This window comes from Mobula birostris, chromosome 5, assembly GCF_030028105.1.
Source record: "Mobula birostris isolate sMobBir1 chromosome 5, sMobBir1.hap1, whole genome shotgun sequence".
Taxonomy (NCBI): domain Eukaryota; kingdom Metazoa; phylum Chordata; class Chondrichthyes; order Myliobatiformes; family Myliobatidae; genus Mobula; species Mobula birostris.
This window is the reverse complement of record NC_092374.1, coordinates 200,458,604-200,482,218: the sequence shown is the minus strand read 5'-3', so window position 1 is coordinate 200,482,218 and position 23,615 is coordinate 200,458,604. Positions and strand designations below refer to the sequence as shown.

The 23,615-nt window shown below is 46.7% G+C and overlaps 1 protein-coding gene across 1 annotated transcript in view; it reads left to right on the top strand.

The window, feature by feature from the left end:
- Positions 1-6,638: 6,638 nt before the first annotated feature.
- Positions 6,639-23,615, top strand: part of LOC140198264 (zinc-binding protein A33-like) — a 35,649-nt gene continuing 18,672 nt past the window's right edge. The window contains exons 1-5 of the mRNA XM_072259320.1: positions 6,639-7,078; positions 7,165-7,260; positions 8,048-8,281; positions 19,149-19,171; positions 19,266-19,384. Of these exons, the coding sequence (XP_072115421.1) occupies positions 6,668-7,078; positions 7,165-7,260; positions 8,048-8,281; positions 19,149-19,171; positions 19,266-19,384 (883 nt within the window). The 5' untranslated portion in view covers positions 6,639-6,667. The remainder of the gene's footprint in view (positions 7,079-7,164; positions 7,261-8,047; positions 8,282-19,148; positions 19,172-19,265; positions 19,385-23,615) is intronic.

Sequence of the window (23,615 nt, the reverse complement as noted above, 5' to 3'; positions counted from 1 at the left end):
GGTGACTTGTCTACTTTCAGATCTTTCAGTTTTCCATGGTCCTTCTCCATAGTGATGGTGACAACACTCACTTCTGTGCCCTGACACTCTTAAAATTCTGGCAGACTGCTGGTGCCTTCCACAATGAAGACTGATACAATGTACTTAATGACTTTGTCCACCATTTCCAATGTAACTTTCTCGTGGTCTGATATTCACTCTCACCTCTATTACTCTTATTTATTTCCTAAAACTTTTGATATCCTCCTTTATATTATTGACTAGCTAACCTTCATATTTCATCTTTACTAACCTGTTTTTTTTTCAGTTTCCTTCTGTTGGTTTTGAAAAGCTTCCCAATCCTCTTGCTCCCAACAGAGGACTTCTTCCCTTCCTGTTTCTCACTTCCACTCACACGGACTCAGCAGACAATCCCCCCATCACGTTCTCCATTGAGTCACTCAGCCCGGGAACTGTTGCTGGAAGATCATCAGCTCAGTGAGAGACACTCTTTGTTCTGCCCGAAACCTGTTGGTCTCCCAGCACAGCCAGATGTCGCGAAGGGAACGCTGTCGACAGGCACAGTCCAGGCTGCAGGAGGACGTGCTGAGGGACACGGTGGATATTGGTGCAGCCAGTGCAAAGTCTCTGGGAGAGGACCACAGTCGAGACTCCTTCTGCTACCACACATAGAGGGCCTGGGTCAGGTGGGGAAGCCCCGTGAACACTGAAATTTGCAACATCCCCGAGGCGATCTGAATGGCAATGGTTCAGTGTTAACACTGCTGAATGTATTGACCATATGACATTAATGTATTGACATGAATGTATTGACTATATGACATCCCCGAGGCGATCTGAATGCCAATGGTTTAATCAGTGTCAACACTACTGAATGTATTGACCATATGACATTAAGAATGTCAAATATCATTTGAACTGTTTTAAACTTTTGTAGATATTTTATTATAAATAAAGCTTAATTTTTTAAAACACAAGTTTACCTTTGCAGCACACACAAAATGCTGGAGGAATTCAGCAGGCCAGGCAGCATCTTAGGAAAAGAGTACAGTCAACGTTTCGGGCCGAGGCCCTTCATCAAGACCAGAGAGAAACAGATGAGGAGTCAGGGTTAAAAGTTGGGGGAGGGGATGGAGAAACACAGGGTGATAGGGAACACTGGGAAGAGGGGAGGGGTGAAGTAAAGAGCTGGGAAGTTGGTTGGTGAAAGAGATACAGGGCTGGAGAAGGGGAAATCTAATAGGAGAGGACAGAAGGCCATGGAAGAAAGAAAAGGGGGAGGAGCACCAGAGGGAGGCAATGGGCGGGCAAGGAGATAAAGTGAGAGAGGGAAAAGGGGACAGGGAATGGCGAAAGAGGGGCTGAGAAATCGATGTTCATGCCATCAGGATGGAGGATACCCACATAGAATATAAGGTGTTGTCCCTCCAACCTGAGCATGGCCTCATCGCCATGGATTGAAATGTCGGAATGGGAATGGGAAGTTTAATTAAAATGGGAGGCCACTGGGAGATCCTGCTTTTTCTGGCAAATGGAGCACAGGTGCTTGGCGAAGCATCCTGCCAATCTATGTCAGGTCTCACTGATGTACAGGAGGCCACACCAGGAACACCAGACACAGTACGTGACTCCAACAGACTCACAGGTGATGTGTTGCCTCACCTGGAAGGACTGTTTGGGGCCCTGAATGGTAGTGAGGGAGGATGTGTAGGGCCAGGTGTAGCACATGTTCCGTTTGCCAGGAGGGAGATCAGTGGGGAGGGGCGAATAGACAAGGGAGTCATGTAGGGGGGGAACCCTGCGGGAAGCAGAAAGCGAGGGGGAGGGAAAGATGTGCTTGGCAGTGGGAACCTGTTGGAGATGATGGAAGTTATGGAGAATTATGTGCTGGACACAGAGGTTGGTGGGGTGGCAGGTGAAGACAAGAGGAACCCTATCCCTGGTGGGGTGGCAGGAGAATGGTGTGAGAGCAGACATCGTGAACTGGAAGAGATGCGGTTGAGGGCAGCATTGATGGTGGAGGAAGGGAAGCCCCTTTCTTTGAAGAGGGAGGATATCTCCATCTTTCTGAAATGAAAAGCCTCTTCCTGAGAGTAGATGCCGCGGAGACAGAGGAATTGAGAGAAGGGGATAGTGTCTTTACAAGTAACAGGGAGGGAAGAGACACAGTCCAGGTAGCTGTGAGAGTCCGTGGGTTTATAACGGGCGTCAGTAAATGAGCTGTCTCCAGAGATAGAAAGTGAGGTCGAGAAAGGGGAGGGTGGTGTTGGAAATGGATCAGGTAAAGTTGAGGGCAGGGTGGAGGTTGGAGGCAAAGTTGATGAAGTCGAAGAGCTCAGAATCGGTGCAGGAAGCAACACTAATGCAGTTATCAATGTAGCGCAGGAAAAGGGGGGGACAGACACCAGTAACATAAACTGTTCCATGTAGCTGATAAAAAGGCAGACATAGCTGGGACCCTTGCGAGTGCCCATGGCTACCCCATTTGTTTGAAGGAAGTGGGAGAAGCGAAAGGAGACATTACTGAGAGTGAGGACAAGTTCTGCCAGACAGAGGAGAGTGGTGGTTGTGGAGGAGAACTGGGTGGGTCTGCTGTTCAGTAAGAAATGGAGAGCTTTGAGGCCTTCCTGGTGGGGTATGCAGGTGTATTGGTACAGGACAACCAGAGTGAAGATCAGATGATGAGGGCCAGGGAATTTGAAATCATTGAAACTGGACCAGGAGGGATAAAACAAAGTCCAGGTATGCTGATATGAGTTCAGTGGAGCAGGAACAAGCTGAAACAATGGGTCTACCTGGACAGGCAGGTTTGTGGATCTTGGGTGAGAGGGAGAAAGGGGAGGTGCGGGAACTATGAGGTTGGAGGCAGTGGATGGGAGATCCCCAGAGCTTATAAAGTCAGTGATGGTGTGGGAGGCAGTGGCCTGGTGCTCCTTAGTGGGGTCCTGTTCGAGGGGTAAGTAAGTAGGAGGTGTCTGAGAATTGTCGCTGGGCCTGAACAGTAGAGGTCAGTGCGCCAGACAACTACAGCACCCCACTTACCTGCGGGTTTGAGGATGAGGTGAGAATTAGTGCTGAGGGAGTGGAGAGCAGAGCGTTCGGAAGGAGTGAGGTTGGAATTGGAGGGAGGAGTGGTGAAGTGGTGATGGTTGATGTCTCGTCGGCAGTTGGCAATGTAAAGATCCAGAGAAGGCAGAAGACCAGAGCGGGGTGACCAGGGAGAGGAGGAGGGTTGAAGACCGGAGAAGGGGTCATCGGTGCTTGCCCTCCCTCGCCCTTCAGTCTGTCGGATTGCACAGGAGAGAGGTGAGAGCACCAGCGACCCATCTGCAGCCGCTGCGGCGCAGCTCCGGTCTCCCAGCAGCAGGAGACGGGTTTCGGAGGCAGCTGCAGACAACATGCCCCGATCCCCGGCGAGGAAAGGCCGGGCACCCGCCGTATAGCTGGAACATCTCACGGAATCTCCTCACCGCCGCCACTGAAAAGATTCGCAGCCCCGGTCGGTGTTGCAGCGGTTGCCCAAGGTGCCGCTGCCGATTTGCGGCCTGCCCCCGAATCGGACCCACTCGCTCCCGGTGGCAATGGACGGCCCACTGGGCGGGGCTCACTCCTCGGCCGATGAGAGCCGGTCCTGCCGATTGACGGACCGCCTCCGTCAGCTGCAGATTTCAGTCCGATGGAAGCGCCGAGTTTGTTCTCAGAGTCACAGGAAGCTCCTGTCAGTAACTTTGTTTATCGCCCGTGCATCTGAACTTTGCGTTAATGAACTTGAGCACAGTTCCTCCAGAGTAACACGCTTGACCACAAGTCACCAGGAAAGACTCGATGTACTCGGTGCAACACACACAATTTGCTGGAGGAACTCAGCGGACTTTTCTGCTTCTATGGGGGAATGAAAAGTACAGTCGTTGCTTCGGACCGAAACCCTTCGGCAGGACTGGGGAAAGAAAACCAGAAGTATATATAAAAGATGGGGGAGGGGGGAGAGAAACACACGGTGATAGGAGTAACCTGTAGGGGGAGGGATGAGGTAAAGAGCTGGGAGGTTGATCGCTGAAAGAGATACAGGGCTGGAGAAGAGGGAGTCTGATAGAAGAGACAGAAGGCCAAGGAGGAAAGTTTATGGGGAGGAGCACCAGACGGAGGCGATGGGCGGGCAAGGAGATAAGATGAGAGAGGGAAACGGGGGATGGGGAATGGTGAAGGAGAGGTGGTTGGGGGCATTACCGGAAGTTCGAGAAATCGATGTTGATGCCATCAGGCTGGAGGCTACCCAGACAGAATATGAGGTGTTGTTTCTCCAAACTAATTGTGGGCTCATCACGACAGTGGAGGAGCCCATGGTAATGCCCCCACTTTTCCTTCACCATCCCATCCCCTTTTCCCAGTCGTGGACAAGTTGTTGGAGGACATCCTGAGATGCAGCAGTTATGAGCATTTGGAGAGACATAATCTGATCAGGGATAGTCTGCCTGGTTTTGTCAAGGGCAGGTCATGCCTTACGAATGTGATTGAATTCTTTGGGGATGTAACAAAACACATTGCTGAAGGTAGAGCAGTGGATGTAGTGTATATGGATTTCAGTAAGACATTTAGTAAGTTTCCCCATGCGAAGCTCATTCAGAAAGTAATGAGGCATGGGATCCAAGGGGACCTTGCTTTGTGGATCATGAATTGGCTTGACCACAGAAGGCAAAGAGTGATTGTGGGTAGTTCGTATTCTGCATGGAGGATGGAGACAAGTGGTGTTCTGCAGGGATCTGTTCTTGGACCTCTTCTCTTCGTGATTTTTATAAATGACCTGGATGAGGAAGTAGAAGGGTGGTTTCAATCACATTCGTAAGGCATGACCTGCCCTTAACAAAACCAGGCAGGCGATTGTTTCACTGAACACCTACGCTCTGTCCGCCAGAGAAAGCAGGATCGCCCAGTGGCCACATATTTTAATTCCACATCCCATTCCCATTCTGATATGTCTATACATGGCCTCCTCTACTGTAAAGATGAAGCCACACTCAGGTTGGAGGAACAACACCTTATATTCCATCTGGGTAGCCTCCAACCTGGTGGCATGAACATTGACTTCTCAAACTTCTGCTAATGCCCCACCTCCCCCTCATACCCCATCCGTTATTTATTTATATACACACATTCTTTCTCTCTCTCTCCTTTTTCTCCCTCTGTCCCTCTTGCTATACCCCTTGCCCATCCTCTGCGTTTTTCCCCCCTCCCGCTTTTCTTTGTCCCTGGGTCTCCTGTCCCATGATCCTCTCATATCCCTTTCGCCAATCAACTGTCCAGCTCTTGGCTCCATCCCCCCCCCCTCCTGTCTTCTCCTATTATTTTGGATCTCCTCCCCCACCCACATTCATATCTCTTACTAACTCTTCCTTCAGTTAGTCCTGACGAAGGGTCTCGGCCCGAAATGTCAACTGTACCTCTTCCTAGAGATGCTGCCTGGCCTGCTGCGTTCGCCAGCAACTTTGATGTGTGTAGCCAGAGGCTTTTCCTAGGGCTGAATGGCTAACACGAGGGAGGGGGACATAGCTTTAAGGTGATTGGAAGTAGGTACAAGGGGATGTCAGGGGTGAGTTTTTCACACAGAGAGTGGTGGGTGCGTGGAATGCGTTGCCAGTGAAGGTGGTAGAGCCAGGTATAATAAGGTCTTTTTAAAAATCTCTTAGATTGGTACATGGTGCTTAGAAAAATAGAGTGGTATGCGGTAGGGAAATTCTAGGCAGCAAAATCTAGAGTATATTACATGGTTGGCATTACGTTGTGGGCCGAAGGGACTGTCATGTGCTGTAGATTTTCTATGTTCTATACTGGATGAACTCAGCCGACTGCATCTATGGAAATGACAAATGATGAAGAAGGGAGGGGGACAGAATTTTTTTTCTGGAAGCAGAAATAAAATTCATGCCATCAGGTTGGAGGCTACCCAAACATAATATACGTTGTTTTTCCTTCGCACAAGGGAAGGCTATGTACTGACAGGTTGGAATGGGAATGAGAATTGAAATTAAAATGTTTGGCCACCAGGAAGTTCCATCTTTGGCAGATGGAGCAGAGGTGTTTAACAAAGCAGTCCCCAATTTACAACAGGTCGCACCAATGTAGAGGAGGCTGCACTGGGAGCAGCAGACCAAATAAATGACCCCAGCAGATGAAGAGTTGCCTCAGCTGGAAGGACTTTTTGGGTCCTTGAATGGAGGTGAGGGAGGAGGCTGCTTGCAGGGATAAGTGTCAGGAGTGAGATTAGTGGGGAGGGTGAATGGACAAGGGAGTCATGGAGGGAGTGATCCCTGCAGAAAGTAGAGGTAAAGATATGTTTAAGGACACGAGTTCAGTGGGGCGGGAGCACCCAGGAGCAGGGTCGGACAACAGACCAACTGTTGTCTCGCTTTTCAGGAATTGCCCCTTTCAGTTCTGCCTTACACTGAACCAGGCTCCGCGCTCCGGGTTCATTTATATTCAATCCTCTTTAATGTGTTTCTGATCCCGCCCCGAGATGGAAATTGCCGCGATTCCTTCCCAGAGAACACTTGCAGCAAAATTATGTTCATTCCCGAGACTGCAGCGCGCCTACTGGACAATCGCGGTACTGCAGGAGTTCAGCAGCTCCCTGAAGTGAAAGGATCCTGAACCAGGAAGTGCCGGAGTTAACATGGCTTCGAAAGGACAGGTCGACAGTTGGACCGAGGAAGCGATCTGTCCCATCTGCCTGGATTTCTTCACCGATCCGGTTATACTGGAGTGTGGACACAACTTCTGCCGCTCCTGTATCACACGGTGTTGGGAAAGGGAGCAGAGAAACTCCTGCCCGCAATGTAGAGAGGAGATTGCAGACCGCACCCTCAGGGCCAGTTGGGCCTTAGCAAATCTGTCTGAGAAAGCTCGAAAACTAAACCTGAATCCGAAAGAGAAGGAAAGTAAACTTCACTGCGAGGAACATGAGGAAGAACTGAAGCTGCTCTGTGAGACGGACAGGAAACTGATCTGTGTGATCTGTAGAGATGCAGAGGAACACAAGTCTCACAACTTCATGCCGATCAAAGAAGCTGTTAAACTTTACAAGGTAAAAGTAACCCGCTTTCTACCGTCTTTTTGTCTAATCCAAAAGTGTCATCTTTTTGTCTAATCTATTCACTCTTTGATTCCCAGGATCGGGTTAAATATTCCTTAGACTCTCTCACAAAAAAGAAATCAGACTTTCAGAAAATGGAGCAGCAACAGAGAGAAAAGATTTCTGGAGTTCGGGTGAGGCTTCCTGAGCAGAATTTCCAATATCTTTGTGTAGTTTTGTTCCCTTTAATGCAGAATAGCAGAGTGTCGCAGCTCCAGTGCCCTGGGATCGATCCTGACCTCTAGTGCTGTCTGCGTGGAGTTTGCAGTTCCCTCCGTAACCAGTACCTTCCTTTAGCCGACATTCCATGTTTGAACGGTAAATTGGCCACTGTAATTAACCCTATGAAGGGGGGTTATGTGTGAATTAGGTGGGAGTTAATGGGTCAGTGAGGAAGACTGGGTTTCAGGGAAATGTGATCGAAGATCTGAGAACCACTTACTTACTGCCTGTTATGCCACTGTCATTTTGGACAGTCCTCCATCTCTGGCAGTGTCCATGTCTTCATTGAACATGTCAGTAGCTACTTCTCGGTTTCCACTACTGTCAGTCATGCAGGTCCTGAACGGAGACTCAGGAATAACATGGCACTCAGATGTAGAAAGACTTTTCACTGTTTCCGTAACAATTTTGTTTTACCAGTCAGTATTGTTAGCCCTGAGCTGAACCCATGAACCTGGAGGACCAGTAGACCACTCTTACTCTGGCATCAACCCTTTGACCTGTTTGGCATGGTTGACCCTACCATGAGTCAAAGCATAAAGCCCACATTCCAGCCAGCAGAGTTCTTTGGGAGAAGCCTCCAAACCCAACGGCAAGGATGTGGTCCTCTTGGATGATGATGGGCTGGATAGACCGTCCATATCATAAGGAAATACATCAGGGCCAGATAATAAACCAGCCTCTCCTTTCATTCGACAGAAACAGTCACAAAGCCTTCAGTCCCACATCACATCCCAGTTTGCTGAACTGCGCCGGATTATCACCGAGAAAGAGCAGCGCGCGCTCCAAGATCTCAGGGAAGAAGAGGAGAGGATTCTAAATCCAATGGAGAAAAATCTTCAAGTAATTCAAGAGAATTTAAATTCCATCCAGGAGGAAATCTCAAAGTTACAGGCACAGATGGATCAACAAGACAATACCATATTCCTCATGGTGAGAGATTTCAGTTTGTTTCTGTAAAAGTTCACAGTCACAAAATGATGTATTTTAACTCAGTGTGGGATTTACAAATACTGTAGTTGTAAACTGATTTAAACCAGACAGATGGTTTGACTGTTCAGGATTGTTGTTGTCCCCAAACCGGCCTCCCACGGCATCTGTACATCACAGGACAGTCTGCAAACTTCTCGGGAGTGTTCACTCTGATCATAGCACTGAACCATGGATCATTTCTGTGATTCCCCACGTATAATATCCCCTGATACTCAGAGTAACATCCCATTACAGTCACAGACTGTGAGTGTGTCTGGTACGGTGGGTGTGAGGGTCCTAAGCTCTGGTGCTGTCTGCGTGGAGTTTGCGTGTTCGATCCTAAGCTCAGTTGGCTGGGACAACCGACCGAGGTGAGCCACGGTGGCAGGGCCTCCAGCACTGAGTCTGACCCTGTGGCACAGAAGGGTGGGATGGAGAAGAGGAGAGCTGTTCTCATTGGGGACTCTATAGTCAGGGGAGCAGACAGGAGGTTTTGTGGACGTGAGAAGGACACCCGCATGGTTTGTTGCCTCCCAGGTGCCAGGGTCCAGGATGTCTCTGACTGGGTGCACGACATCCTGGTATGAGAGGGAAAGCAACCAGAAGTCGTGATACATGTTGGCACCAACAACATGGCAGGAAGAGGGATGAGGATGTGAACCGTGAGTTTCAGGAAGTAGGCAGAAGGCTGAAGAACAAGGCATCAAGGGTGGCGTCCTCAGGATTGCTGCCAGTGCTACGAGATAGTGATGGTAAGAATTGGAAGAGATGGCAATTGAATACATGGCTGAGCAGCTGGTGCAGGGGGCAGCGGTTTAGATTTTTGGATCATTGGGATCTCTTTTGGGGAAGGTGGGACCTGTACAAATTGGATGCGTTGCACCTGAACTCGAGGGGAGCAATATCCTTGCAGGTAGGTTTGCTAGCATGGTTTGGAAGGGTTTAAACTAATTTGCAAGGGGGATAGGACCCGAAGCGATAGAGCAGTGAAAGAAGTACATGGAGAAAAGCCAGATCTAACATATAGAGAGGCTTTGAGGAAAGAGAAGCAGAATAACAGGTGTAAAGGTAGTAAGGCAGAAGGGCTAAAGTGCATGTACTTCAATGCAGGAAGCATCAGGAACAAAGATGATGAACTGAGAGCTTGGATACATACATGGAATTCTGATGTAGTGGCCATTACAGAGACTTGGCTGGCACCAGGGCAGGAATGGATTCTCAATATTCCTGGATTTCAGTGCTTTAAAAGGGATAGAGAGGGGGGGAAAGGGGAGGAAGGGTGGCATTACTGGTCAGGGATACTATTACAGCTACAGAAAGGGTGGGTAATGCAGCGGGATTCTCTTCTGAGTCAATATGGGTGGAAGTCAGGAACAGGAAGGGAGCAGTTACTCTATTGGGTGTATTCTATAGGACCCCTGGTAGCAGCAGAGATACAGAGGAGCAGATTGGGAGGCAGATTTTGGAAAGGTGCAAAAATAACAGGGTTGTTATCATGGGTGACTTTAACTTCCCTAATATTGATTGGCACCTGATTAGTTCCAACGGCTTAGACGGGGCAGAGTTTGTTCAGTGTGTCCAGGACGGATTCCCGTCGCAGTATGTGGACAGGCCGACCAGGGGGAATGCCATACTAGATCTAGTACTAGGTAATGAACTGGGTCAGGTCACAGATTTCTCAGTGGGTGAGCATCTGGGGGACAGTGACCACTGCTCCCTGGCCTTTAGCATTATCATGGAAAAGGATAGAATCAGAGAGGACAGGAAAATTTTTAATTGGGGAAGGGCAAATTATGAGGCTATAAGGCTAGAACTTGCGGGTGTGAATTGGGATGATGTTTTTGCAGGGAAATGTACTATGGACATGTGATCGATGTTTAGGGATCTCTTGCAGGATGTTAGGGATAAATTTGTCCTGGTGAGGAAGATAAAGAATGGTAGGGTGAAGGAACCATGGGTGACAAGTGAGGTGGAAAATCTAGTCAGGTGGAAGAAGGCAGCATACATGAGGTTTAGGAAGCAAGGATCAGATGGGTCTATTGAGGAATATAAGGAAGCAAGAAAGGAGCTTAAGGAGGGGCTGAGGATGGCAAGAAGGGGGCATGAGAAGGCCTTGGTGAGTAGGGTAAAGGAAAGCCCCAAGGCATTCTTCAATTATGTGAAGAACAAAAGGATGACAGGAGTGAAGGTAGGACCGATTAGAGATAAAGGTGGGAAGATGTGCCTGGAGGCTGTGGAAGTGAGCGAGGCCGTCAATGAATACTTCTCTTCGGTATTCACCAATGAGAGGGAACTTGATGATGGTGAGGACAATATGAGTGAGGTTGATGTTCTGGAGCATGTTGATTTTAAGGGAGAGGAGATGTTGGAGTTGTGAAAATACATGAGGAAGGATAAGTCCCCGGGGCCTGACGGCATATTCCCCAGGCTGCTGAACGAGGTGAGGGAAGACATTGCTGAGCCTCTGGCTGGGATCTTTATGTCCTCGTTGTCCACGGGAATGGTACCGGAGGACTGGAGGGAGGTGAATGTTGTTCCCTTGTCCAAAAAAGGTAGTAGGGATAGTCCGGGTAATTATAGACCAGTGAGCCTTACGTCTGTGGTGGGAAAGCTGTTGGAAAAGATTCTTAGAGATAGGATCTATGGGCATTTAGAGAAAATGGTCTGATCAGGGACAGTCAGCATGACTTTGTGAAGGGCAGATCGTGTCTAACAAGTCTGATAGAGTTCTCTGAGGTGGTGACCAGGCATATAGATGAGGGTAGTGCAGTGAATGTGATCTACATGGATTTTAGTAAGGCATTTGACAACGTTCCACAGAGTAGGCTTATTCAGAAAGTCAGAAGGCATGGGATCCAGGGAAGTTTGGCCAGGTGGATTCAGAATTGGCTTGCCTGCAGAAAGCAAAGGCTGGTGGTGGAGGGAATACATTTGGATTGGAGGGTTATGACTAGCAGTGTCCCACAAGGATTGGTTCTGGGACCTCTACTTTTCATGATTTTTATTAACGACCTGGATGTGGGGATAGAAGGGTGGGTTGGCTAGTTTGCAGACGACACAAAGGTTGGTGGTGTTGTGGATAGTGTAGAGGATTGTCGAAGGTTGCAGAGGGATAGGATGCAGAAGTGGGCTGAGAAGTGGCAGATGGAGTTCAACCCGGAGAAGTGTGAGGTGGTACACTTTGGAAGGACAAACTCCAACGCAGAGTACAAAGTAAGTGGCAGGATACTTGGTAGTGTGGAGGAGCAGAGGGATCTGGGGGTACATGTCCACAGATCCCTGAAAGTTGCCTCACAGGGAGATGGATAGCTAAGAAAGCTTATGGATTGTTAGCTTTCATAAGTCGAGGGATAGAGTTTAAGAGTCGCGGGGTAATGATGCAGCTCTATAAAACTCTGGTTAGGTCACACTTGGAGTATTGTGTCCAGTTCTGGTCACCTCACTATAGGAAGGATGTGGAAGCATTGGAAAGGGTACAGAGGAGATTTACCAGAATGCTGCCTGGTTTAGAGAGTATGCATTATGATCAGAGATTAAGGGAGTGAGGGCTTTACTCTTTGGAGAGAAGGAGGATGAGAGGAGACATGATAGAGGTGTACAAGATAATAAGAGGAATAGATAGAGTGGATAGCCAGCGCCTCTTCCCCAGGGCACCACTGCTCAATACAAGAGGACATGGCTTTAAGGTAAGGGGTGCAAAGTTCAAGGGGGATATTAGAGGAAGGTTTTTTACTCAGAGAGTGGTTGTTGCGTGGAATGCACTGCCTGAGTCAGTGGTGGAGGCAGATACACTAGTGAAATTTAAGAGACTACTGGACAGGTATATGGAGGAATTTAAGGTGGGGGTTATTTGGGAAGCAGGGTTTAAGGATCGGCACAACATTGTGGGCCGAAGGGCCTGTTCTCTGCTGAACTATTCTATGTTCTGTGTCTCTCTGTTTGAAACATAGAAAAACATACAGCAGAATACAGGCCCTTTAGCCCACAAAGCTGTGCCGAACATGTCCCTACCTTAGAACTACCTAGGCTTTACCCATAGCCCTCTATTTTTCTAAGCTCCATGTAGCCATCCAGCAGTCTCTTAAAAGACCCTATCATTTCAGCCTCCATCACCGCTGCCAGCAGCCCATTCCATGCATTCAGCACTCTGCGTATAAAACTTACAGCTAACACCTCCTCTGTACCTGCTTCCAAGCACCTTAAAACTATGCCCTCTCATGCTAGCCATTTCAGCCCTGGGGAAAAGCCTCTGACTATCCACAGGATCAATGCCTCTCATTATCTTATAGACCTCTGTTTGGTCGCCTCTCATCCTCCATCATTCCAAGAAGAAAAGGCCGAGCTCACTCAACCTATTCTCATAAGGCATGCTCCCCAATCCAGGCAACGTCCTCGTAAGTCTCCTCTGCACCCTTTCTACGGTTTCTCCGTCCTTCCTGTAGTGAGGCGACCAGAACTGAGCACAGAACTCCAGGTGGGGTCTGACCAGGGTCCTATATAACTGCAACATTACCTCTTGGTTCTTAAACTCAATGCCACGATTGATGAAGGCCAATGCACCGTATGCCTTCTTAACCACAGAGTCAACCTGCGTAGCACCTTTGAGTGTCCTATGGACTCGGACCCCAAGATCCCTCTGATCCTCCACACTGCCTTGAGTCTTACTATTAATGCTATATTCTGCCATCATATTTGACCTACTAAAATGCACCACATCACAGTTATCTGGGTTGAACCCCATCTGCCACTTCTCAGCCCAGTTTTGCATCCCATCAATGTCCCGTTGTAACCTCTGACAGACCTCCACACTATCCACAACACCCCCAACATCTGTGTCATAAGCACATTTACTAACACATCCCTCCATGTCCTCATCCAGGTCATTTATAAAAATCACAAAACAGATCCCTGAGGCACACCACTTGTCACCGTCCTCTATTCAAAATATGACCCGTCTCCAACTACTCTTCTCCTTCTGTGGGCAAGCCAGTTCTGGATCCACAAAGCAATGTCCCCTTGGATCCCATGCCTCCTTACTTTCTCAACAAGCCTTGCATGGGGTACCTTATCAAATGCCTTGCTGAAATCCCTATACACTGCATCTATGGCTCGACCTTCATTAATGTGTTTCATCACATCCTCAAAAAATTCAATCAGGCTCGTAAGACACAACCTGCCTTTGACAAAGCTATGCTGACTATTCCTAATCATATTATGCCTCTGCAAATGTTCATAAATCCTGCCTCTCAGGATCTTCACCATTAACTTACCAACCACTGAAGTAAGACTCACTGGCCTATAATTTCCTGGGCTGGCTCTACGCCCTTTCTTGAATAAGGGAACAACATCTGCAATCCTCCAGAACCTCTCCCATTGATGATGCAAAGATCATTGCCAGAGTCTCAGCAATCTCCTTCCTTGCTTCCCAAAATAGCCTGGGGTATCTCCCATCTGGTCCCGGTGACCTATCCAACCTGATGCTTTCCAAAAGCTCCAGCACATCCTTTTCCCTAATATCTACATTCTCAGCTTTTCAGTCCACTGTGTCATCCCTACAATCGCCAAGATCCTTTTCCGTAGTGAATACTGAAGCATAGTATTCATTAATTACTTACTATAGAAACCATAGAAACTACAGCACAGAAACAGGCCTTTTGGCCCTTCTTGGCTGTGCCGAACCATTTTCTGCCTAGTCCCACTGACCTGCACACGGACCATATCCCTCCATACACCTCCCATCCATGTATCTGTCCAATTTATTCTTAAATGAACCCACATTTACCACCTCGTCTGGCAGCTCATTCCATACTCCTACCACTCTCTGTGTGAAGAAGCCCCACCCCAATGTTCCCTTTAAACTTTTCCCCCCTCACCGTTAACCCATGTCCTCTGGTTTTTTTCTCCCCTTGCCTCAGTGGAAAAAGCCTGCTTGCATTCACTCTATCTATACCCATCATAATTTTATATACCTCTATCAAATCTCCCCTCATTCTTCTATGCTACAGGGAATAAAGTCCTAACCTATTCAACCTTTCTCTGTAACTGAGTTTCTCAAGTCTCGGCAACATCCTTGTAAACCTTCTCTGCACTCTTTCAACCTTATTTATATCCTTCCTGTAATTTGGTGACCAAAACTGAACACAATACTCCAGATTCGGCCTCACCAATGCCTTATACAACCTCATCATAACATTCCAGCTCTTATACTCAATACTTCGATTAATAAAGGCCAATGTACCAAAAGCTCTCTTTACGACCCTATCTACCTGTGACGACACTTTTAGGGAATTTTGTATCTGTATTCCCAGATCCCTCTGTTCCACTGCACTCCTCAGTGCCTTACCATTAACCCTGTATGTTCTACGTTGGTTTGTCCTTCTGCTATCTCCTCCAGTTCCATACACACTTTTCCACTGTTACACTTGATTGGTCCTATTCTCTCACGCCTTATCCTCCTGCTCTTCAAATACTTGTAGAATGCCTTGGGGTTTTCCTTAATCCTGTCCACCAGTGCCTTCTCATGGCCCCTTCTGGCTCTCTTAAATGCATTCTTAACCTCCTTCCTGCTAGCCTTATAACCTTCTAGATTCCGATCATTACCTAGTTTTTTGAACCTTTCGTAGTCTCTTCTTTTCTTCTTGACGAGATTTACAGCAGTCTTTGTACACCATGGACCTTCTACCCTACCATCCTTTCCATGTTTCATCGGAACGTACCTACGCAGAACCCCATACAAATATCCCCTGAACATTTGCCACATTTAATATTAATATTAATATTAGGTATTAATATTGAAGTAGTAAAATGGATTCAGCAGTGGCTGGTTGGGAGACGCTAGAGAGTGATGGTGGATAACTGTTTGTCAGATTGGAGGCCGGTGACTAGTGGTGTGCCTCAGGGATCTGTACTGGGTCCAATGTTGTTTGTCATATACATTAGTGATCTGGATGATGGGGTGGCAAATTGGATGAGTAAGTATGCAGATGATACTAAGATAGGTGGTGTTGTGGATAATGAAGTAGGTTTTCAAAGCTTGCAGAGAGATTGAGGCCAGTTAGAAGAGTGGGCTGAAAGATATCAGATGGAGTTTAATGCTGATAAATGTGAGGTGCTACATTTTGGTAGGACTAATCAAAATAGAACATACATGGTAAATGGTAGGGCCTTGAAGAATGCAGTAGAACAGAGGGATCTAGGAATAATGGTGCATAGTTCCCTGAAGGTGGAATGTCATGTGGATAGGGTGGTGGTGCTTTTGGTATGCTGGCCTTTATAAATCAGAGCATTGAGTATTGGAGTTGGGATGTAATGTTGAAATTGTACGAGGCATTGGTGAGGCCAAATTTGGAGTATTGTGTACAGTTTTGGTCACCGAATTATAGGAAAGATGTCAATAAAATAGAGAGAGTACAGAGAAGATTTACTAGAGAGTACAGAGAAGATTTACTAGAATGTTACCTGGGTTTCATCACCTAAGTTACAGAGAAAGGTTGAACAAGTTGGATCTTTATTCTTTGGAACATAGAAGGTTGAGGGGGGGCTTGATAGAGGCATTTAAAATTATGAGAGGTATAGATAGAGTTGACGTGGATAGGCTTTTTCCATTGAGAGTGGGGGAGATTCAAACAAGAGGACATGATATGAGAGTTAAAGGGCAAAAGTTTAGGGGTAACATGAGGGGGAACTTCTTTACTCAGAGAGTGATGGCTGTGTGGAACAAGCTTCCAGCAGAAGTGGTTGAGGCAGGTTCAATGTTGTCGTTTAAAGTTAAACTGGACAGCTATATGGACAGGAACGGAATGGATGGTTATGGGCTGAGTGCAGGTCTGTGGGACTAGGTGAGAGTAAAAGTTCGGCACGGACTAGAAGGGATCAGATGGCCTGTTTCTGTGCTGTAATTGTTATATGGTTATGGTTATATCTGATTATTTCTTCTGTACGTTTCCCTGAGAACATCTCTTTCCAATTTCTGCTTCCAAGCTCCTGCCTGATAGCCTCATAGTTCCCCTTACTCCAATTAAACATTTCCCTAACTTGTCTGTTCCTATCCCTCTCCAATACTATAGTAAAGGAGATAGAATTGTGATCACTATCTCCAAAATGCTCTCCCACCGAGAGACCTGACACCTGACTAGGTGCATTTCCCAGTACCAGATCAAGTACAGCCTCTCCTCTTGTAGACTTATCTACATATTGTGTCAAGAAACCTTCCTGAACACACCTAACAAACTCTACCCCATCTATACTCCTCACTCTAGGGAGATGCTAATCAATATTTGGGAAATTAAAATCTCCTACCACAACAACCCTGTTATTATTTCTCCTTTCCAGAATCTGTCTCCCTATCTGCTCCTCGATGTCCCTGTTACTATTGGGTGGTCTACCAAAAACACCCAGTAGAGTTAATGACCCCTTCCTATTCCTAACTTCCACCCACAGAAACTACGTAGACAATCCCTCCATGACTTCCTCCTTTTCTGCAGCCGTGACACTATCTCTGACCACCTCCTTTGCCTCCCTCCCTATCCTTTCTGAAACATCTAAAGCCTGGCACTTGAAGTAGCCATTCCTGCCCCTGCACCATCCAAGTCTCTGTAATAGCCACAACAGCATAGCTCCAAGTGCTGATTCATGCTCTAAGGTCATCTGCTTTATTCATGACGCTCCTCACATTAAAATAGATACATCTCAAACCATCAGTCTGAGCGCGTCCCTTCTCTATCACCTGCCTCTCCTCCCTTTCGCACTGTCTCCAAGCTTTCTCTATTTGTGATCCAACCTCCCTTTCTTCCGTCTCATCAGTTCGGTTCCCACCCCCCAGCAATTCTGGTTTAATCTCTCCCCATTAGCCTTGGCAAGCCTTCCCGCCAGGATATTGGTCCCCTTGGGATTCAAGTGCAACCCGTCCTTTTTGTACAGGTCCCACCTGCCCCAAAAGAGGTCCCAATGATCCAGAAATCTGAATCCCTGCCCCCTGCCCCCCGCTCCAATCCCTCAGCCACACATTTACCCTCCACCTCATTCTACTCCTATACTCACTGTTACATGGCACAGGCAGTAATTCTGAGATTACTGCCATTGAGGTCCTGCTTCTCAACTTCTTTCCCAACTCCCTGTAGTCTGTTTACAGGACCTCCTCCCTTTTCCGACCTATGTCATTCGTACCAATATGTACCACGACCTCTGGCTGTTCTCCTTCCCACGAAAGATATCGTGGATGCGATCAGAAACATCCCGGACCCTGGCTCCTGGGAGGCAAACTGCCATCTGCGTTTCTTTCCTGCATCCACAGAATCGCCTGTCTGACCCCCTAACTATAGAGTCCCCTATCACTGCTGCCATCCTCTTCCTTTCCCTACCCTTCTGAGCCACAGGGCCAGACTCTGTGCCAGAGGCGAGGCCACTGTTGCTTCCCCCAGGTGGGCCATTCCCCCCCAGCAGTACTCAAACAGGAGTACTTATTGTAAAGGGGGACAGCTAGTACCTGCTGTCCTGCTTCTAGTACCTGCTTCTTGCCCTTCCATCTCCTGACTGTTACCCACTTCTCTGTCTCCTGTGTGTCGGGTGACTACCTGCCTATAGCTCCTCTCTATCACCTCCTCACTCTCCCTGTCCAGACGAAGGTCATTGAGCTGCATCTCCAGATCCCTAACGCGGTCTCTAAGGAACTGCAGCTCGATGCACCTGTTGCAGTTGTGGTTATCTGGGAGGCTGAGAATCTCCAGGACCTCCCACATCTGACACCAAGCACAGAAAACCGGCCTCACACACATACTCTCTGTCTTTATTTTAAACAGATAACCTACCTTGCCTCAACCCTTTATCACCAAAGCACCATTGAGCCAAAACCTTCCTACTCTGTCTCCCTCTACTGTGTCACCCGCTCTGTAAATCTGTCTTCCTTATAAACTCTTCCCGCTGTTCTCACTGGCTGACCTCCACATGTTTGCACAGTCGTGCCCCATTCAAACCGCTGAAGAAATAACCGTCACCTTTTCAACTCTGCTCGCTTTTAAACTCTTCCCACTGTTCTCACTGGCTGACCTCCACACGCTTGCGCAGTCGTGCCCCGTTCAAACCGCTGAAGAAATAAGCACTGTTATTTACCACCGTTAACCACCATTGATCAGTGGGAACTGAGGTTGAATTCCAGAATGTGACCCTCACATCAGATTTACCATCTATATCTGCTTTGTATCAGGTTCATTGTTTTGGAGAATTTTGCACTGTCTTTTGTTTTTCAGAAATATTCTCCATCAGATTATATCCCATTTTCCATCATAGACAGGTTTTTCAGTCCATTCTCTCCTATCAGTTTCCCTGCTTCACAAGCTTCCTCCCACCTACTCACCACACCCTGTAACAGTGCCCCGAACTCCATGGTCCCTCATGTGTTTATGCAGCTTCCCCATTACATTCAATCTCTGCTGCTCCACTTCAGCCACTCCTGTGGCAGTGAGTTCCACATTTTCTTCACCACATTTCTTGTGGAATTTATTAATGACTAACTGATGTTTTATCTTTGACTTTTGGTCTCCACACAAGCAGAAATATTTTCTATCAAATCCATTTGGAATCTTAAATTCCTCCATTTGATCCTCCCTGACATCATATCCAGATAAAAATACACAACCTGTCCAGTCTCTCCTGTAAGTTCCTTCTCTCAGTTATGGTATAATGTACTTTCTCCCATGGTTCTATGTCCCTCTTTTCCCGTTCGTGTAAGTGGGAATGATTTTAGTGGGAATTTTCAGCAGCTCGTAATAACTTGTCTCAGATTCCAACGGTCCATCTCAATCAATTGAGATCTGTGTTCTATTTATTTCAGGAGGAAGCTCGTCGGAAGAGAAGGTAGTACATGGTCTTTACTGAAGCACTATGAATTTATAAAATAGTTCAAATATCACTGATGCTCAGTTTATAACCATCTGTATAATATTTACAGGATAAGTGACGATAGGCAGGTATTGTCAGTGGCAGGTCGTGCCCTAATGGTTGAAAAATTCGATCACCTCTATTTGCTTGACATAGCATTGGAAGAAGTGATTGGCAGCATTAAACAAGGTAAAACATAAGATTAATTTGTTCCTGTTTATGAGACACAACTAAGTTATAATTAGACACAAAATATGGCTGTAATTATAGGATGAAGGGAAACCATAGACAATAAGACATAGGAGCAGAATTAGTCTCTTTGGCCCATTGAGTCTGCTCCGCCATTTAATCATGGCTGATCCTTCCTTCCCCTCCTCAGCCCCTCTCCCCGGCCTTCTCCCTGTAACCTTTGATGCCACGTCCAATGTCCAATGTCCATGTCCATGTCCAATCAAGAATCTATCGAGCTCTGCCTTAAGTACATCCAAAGACCTGGCCTCCACTGCTGCTTGAGGTAATAAATTCATTAAATTCACCACCCTCTGGCTAAAGAAATTTCTCCGCATCTCTGTTTGAATGGATCTCCCTCTATCCTGAGGCTGTGCCCTCTTGTCCTAGATTCCCCACCATGGGAACATCCTTTCTACATCTACTCTATCTTGACATTTCAGCATTCGATAGGTTTCAATGAGATCCCCCCTCATCCTTCTAAATTCCAGCGAGAACAGACACAGAAATGTTAAACATTCCTCATATGATAACCATTTCATTCCCAGAATCGTCATTGTGAACCTCCTTTGAACCCTCTCCAATGCCAGCACATCTTTTCTTAGATGAGCAGCCCAGAACTGTTCACAACACTCAAGTTGAGGCCTGACTAGTGCCTTATAAAGCCTGAGCATTGCATCCCTGCTGTTGTATTCTAGACCTCTTAAATCGAATGCTAACATTGCGTTTGCCTTTCTCACCACAGACTCAGTCTGCAAGTTAAGCTTTAGGGTGTTCTGCGCAAGGACTCCCAAGCCCCTTTGCATCTCGGATTTTTGGATTTTCTCCCCACTTAGAATACAGTCTGCAGATTTATTTCTACTACCAAAGTGCATGAGCATGCATTTTCCAACATGGTATTTCATTTGCCACTTCCTTGCCCATACTCCGAATCTGCCTAAGTCCTTCTGCAGCCTATCTGTTTCCTCAACACTACCTGCCCCTCCACCAATCTTTGCATCAGCTGCAAACATAGCAACAAAGCCATCATCCCATCATCTATGAGGGTGATTGATAAGTTCTCAGACAGTGCTTACTTGCAATTTTCAATTATCTGAAACAGAAATACCACAAAAGTTATTAACTTCAAACTTTCTGCATAATCACTCAAAGAGTTGAACAGCACGTGCAGGTAACGAGAGCTGTATAACTCATCTCCCTCTATGTTAGGCCATGAACTTATCAATCACCCCTCGTAAGTCATTTATATACGGCATAAGTGGAAGTGGTCCCAACCCCGACCCTTGCGGAACACCACTAGTCACTGGCAACCAACTAGGGTGTGATAATTTTATTCCCACTCGCTCCCTCCTACCAATCAGCCAATGCTCTAAACATACCAGTAACTTTCCTGTAATACCGTGGGCTCTTAACTTGGTGAGTAGACTCGTGTGTCAACTTGTCAAAGGCCTTCTGAAAATCCGGAAATACAACATCCCCGTTATCTATCCTACGCGGAATCTCCTCAACGAATTCCAACAGGTTTGTCGGCCAAGATTTTTCCTTAAGGAACCATGCTGAATTTGTCCTATCTTGTCCTGCGTCACCAAGTACTCCATCACCTCATCCTTAACAATTGACTGCAACATCTTCCCAGACACTGAAGTCAGGCTAACTGGTCATAATTCCCTTTCTGCTGCCTTCCGCCTTTCTTAAAGAGTGGAATGACATTTGCAATATTCCAGTCATCTGGCACCATACCAGAGTCAAATGATTTTTGAAAGATCAATTCCAATGGCTCCACAATCTGAATCACTACCTCTTGCAGACCCTGAGTGTGCAGTTCATCTGGTCTGGGTCATTTATGTACCCTTGGGTCTTTCAGCTTTCTGAGCACCTTCTACCTTGTAAAATTAACTGCACTCACTTAGTTCATCTGCCACCTCCTTGTACCCCGTTATTACTTCTCCAGCATCATTTTCAAGCAATCCTACATCCATTCTCTATTATTTTTACATATTTGAAAAAGCTTTCACTATCCACTTTGATATTGTTTGCAGGCTTGGTTTCATATTTCATCTTTTCCCTCCTAATGATTCTTTCAGTTGCCCTCTGTAGAATTTTAAATTTTTCTCAGAAACTCACTCCATTGCTGCTCTGCTGTCATCCCTGCCACTATCTCCTTCCAAATTACTTTGGCCAACTCCTTTCTATCATTTTGTTATCACTGCGTCCTCAGGGTTCCTTTACCTTAAGCACCCTAATCGCTTCCGGTTCATTGCATAACACCAAATCCAGTATAGCTGATCCCCTAGTAGGCTCAAAGACAAACTGCTCCAAAAATTCACCTCTTAGGTACTGAACAAGTTCCCTCTCTAGAGATCCATTTCCAACCTGATTTTCCCAATGGAACTTCATGTTAAAATCTCCCACAACTATCATAACATTGCCCCTTTGACATGCCTTTTCCATATTAAACCATGAGATATAGGTGCAGAAGTAGGCCATTTGGGCCATTGAGTCTGGTCCGCCATTCAATCATGGGCTGATCCAATTCTTCCAGTCATCCCCACTCCCCTGCTTTCGCTCCATACCCTTTGATGCCCTGGCTGATCAAGAACCTATCTATCTCTGCCCTAAATACATCCAAATGTTGAAAAGGCAAGATGGGGTGGATGTGGAGAGGATGTTCTCTATGGTGGAGTGGATATGGCGAGAAGGCACGTGTTTGTCATGGAGTGAGATCCAGGATCAGCCATCATGGAATGGCGGAGCAGACGCGATGGGCAGAATGACCTAACTCTGCACCTAATGACTCGGCCTCCAAAGCCGCTCGTGGCAACAAATTCCACAGATTTACCACCCTCTCATGAAAGTAATTTCTCCGTATCTCAGTTCTAAAAGGACGTCCTTCAATCCTGAAGTCGTGCCCTCTTGTCCCGGAATCCCGTACCATGGGAAATAACTTTGCCATATCTAATTGGTTCAGCCTTTTAACACTCGGAATGTTTCTATGAGACCCTCCCTCACTTTGCTGACCTCCATGGAATACAGCCCAAGAGCTGCCAGATGTTTCTCATACGGTAACCCTTTCATTCCTGGAATCATTCTCGTGAATCTTCTCTGAACCCTTTCTAAATATATCCTTTTTAAAATAAGGAGCCCAAAATTGAACACTATACACTATATGTGGTCTTACGAGTGCTTATAGAGCCTCAACATCACATCCCTGCTCTTATATTCTATACCTCTAGAAATGAATGCCAATATTGCATTTGCTTTCTTCACAACCAACTCAACCTGGAGGTTAACCTTTAGGGTATCTTGCACAAGGACTCCCGAGTCCCTTTGCATTTCTGCATTTTGAATTCTCTCCTATTCTCTTGTAATCTATGGTCCACATCCCAGCTAATACTGGGAGGCCTGTATATACCCTTGCATTTTCTGAACTCAACCCAAAAGGATTCAACATCTTCCATTCCTGTGTCACATCTTTCTACTGATTTGATGCCATTCGTTACCAGTAGAGCCACACCACCCCCTCTGCCTACCTTCCCATCACTCCGATATATTGTGTAACCTTGGACATTCAGCTCCCAACTACAATCATCCTTCAGCCACAATTCAGTGATGGTCACAACATCATACATGACAATCTGTAATAGTGCAACAAGATCATCCACCTTATTTCTTATCCTCCATGAAGTGAAATATAACACTTTGAGTACTGCATTTGCTACGCTTTTTGATTTTGCATCCCTAATGCACTGATACTCGCCCTGCTGGCTCCAATATGTCCGATCATCTGCCTGCCCTTCCTGACAGTCTGACTGCAGGCTATCTTTGTTTTTTTACCATCCATCCTATCCTGTGTCCCCTCACTCCAGTTCCCATCCCACTGCCAAATTAGTTTAAACCCTCCCCAACAGCTCTAACAAACCTGCCCGCAAGAATTTTGGTTCCCCCTCGGGTCCAGGTGCAACCTGTCACTTTTGAACAGGTCATACCTCCCCCAGAAGAGATCCCAATGATCCAAGAACCTGAAGCCCTGCCCCCTGCACCAGCTTCTCAGCCATGCATTAATTTGCCAAATCATCCTGTTTCTACCCACAGTGACGCGTGGCACAGGCAGTAATCGAGAAATTACTTCCTGGAAGGTCCTGCTTCTCAACTTTCTACCTAGCTCTCTAAGTTCTCTGTTCAGGACCTCTTT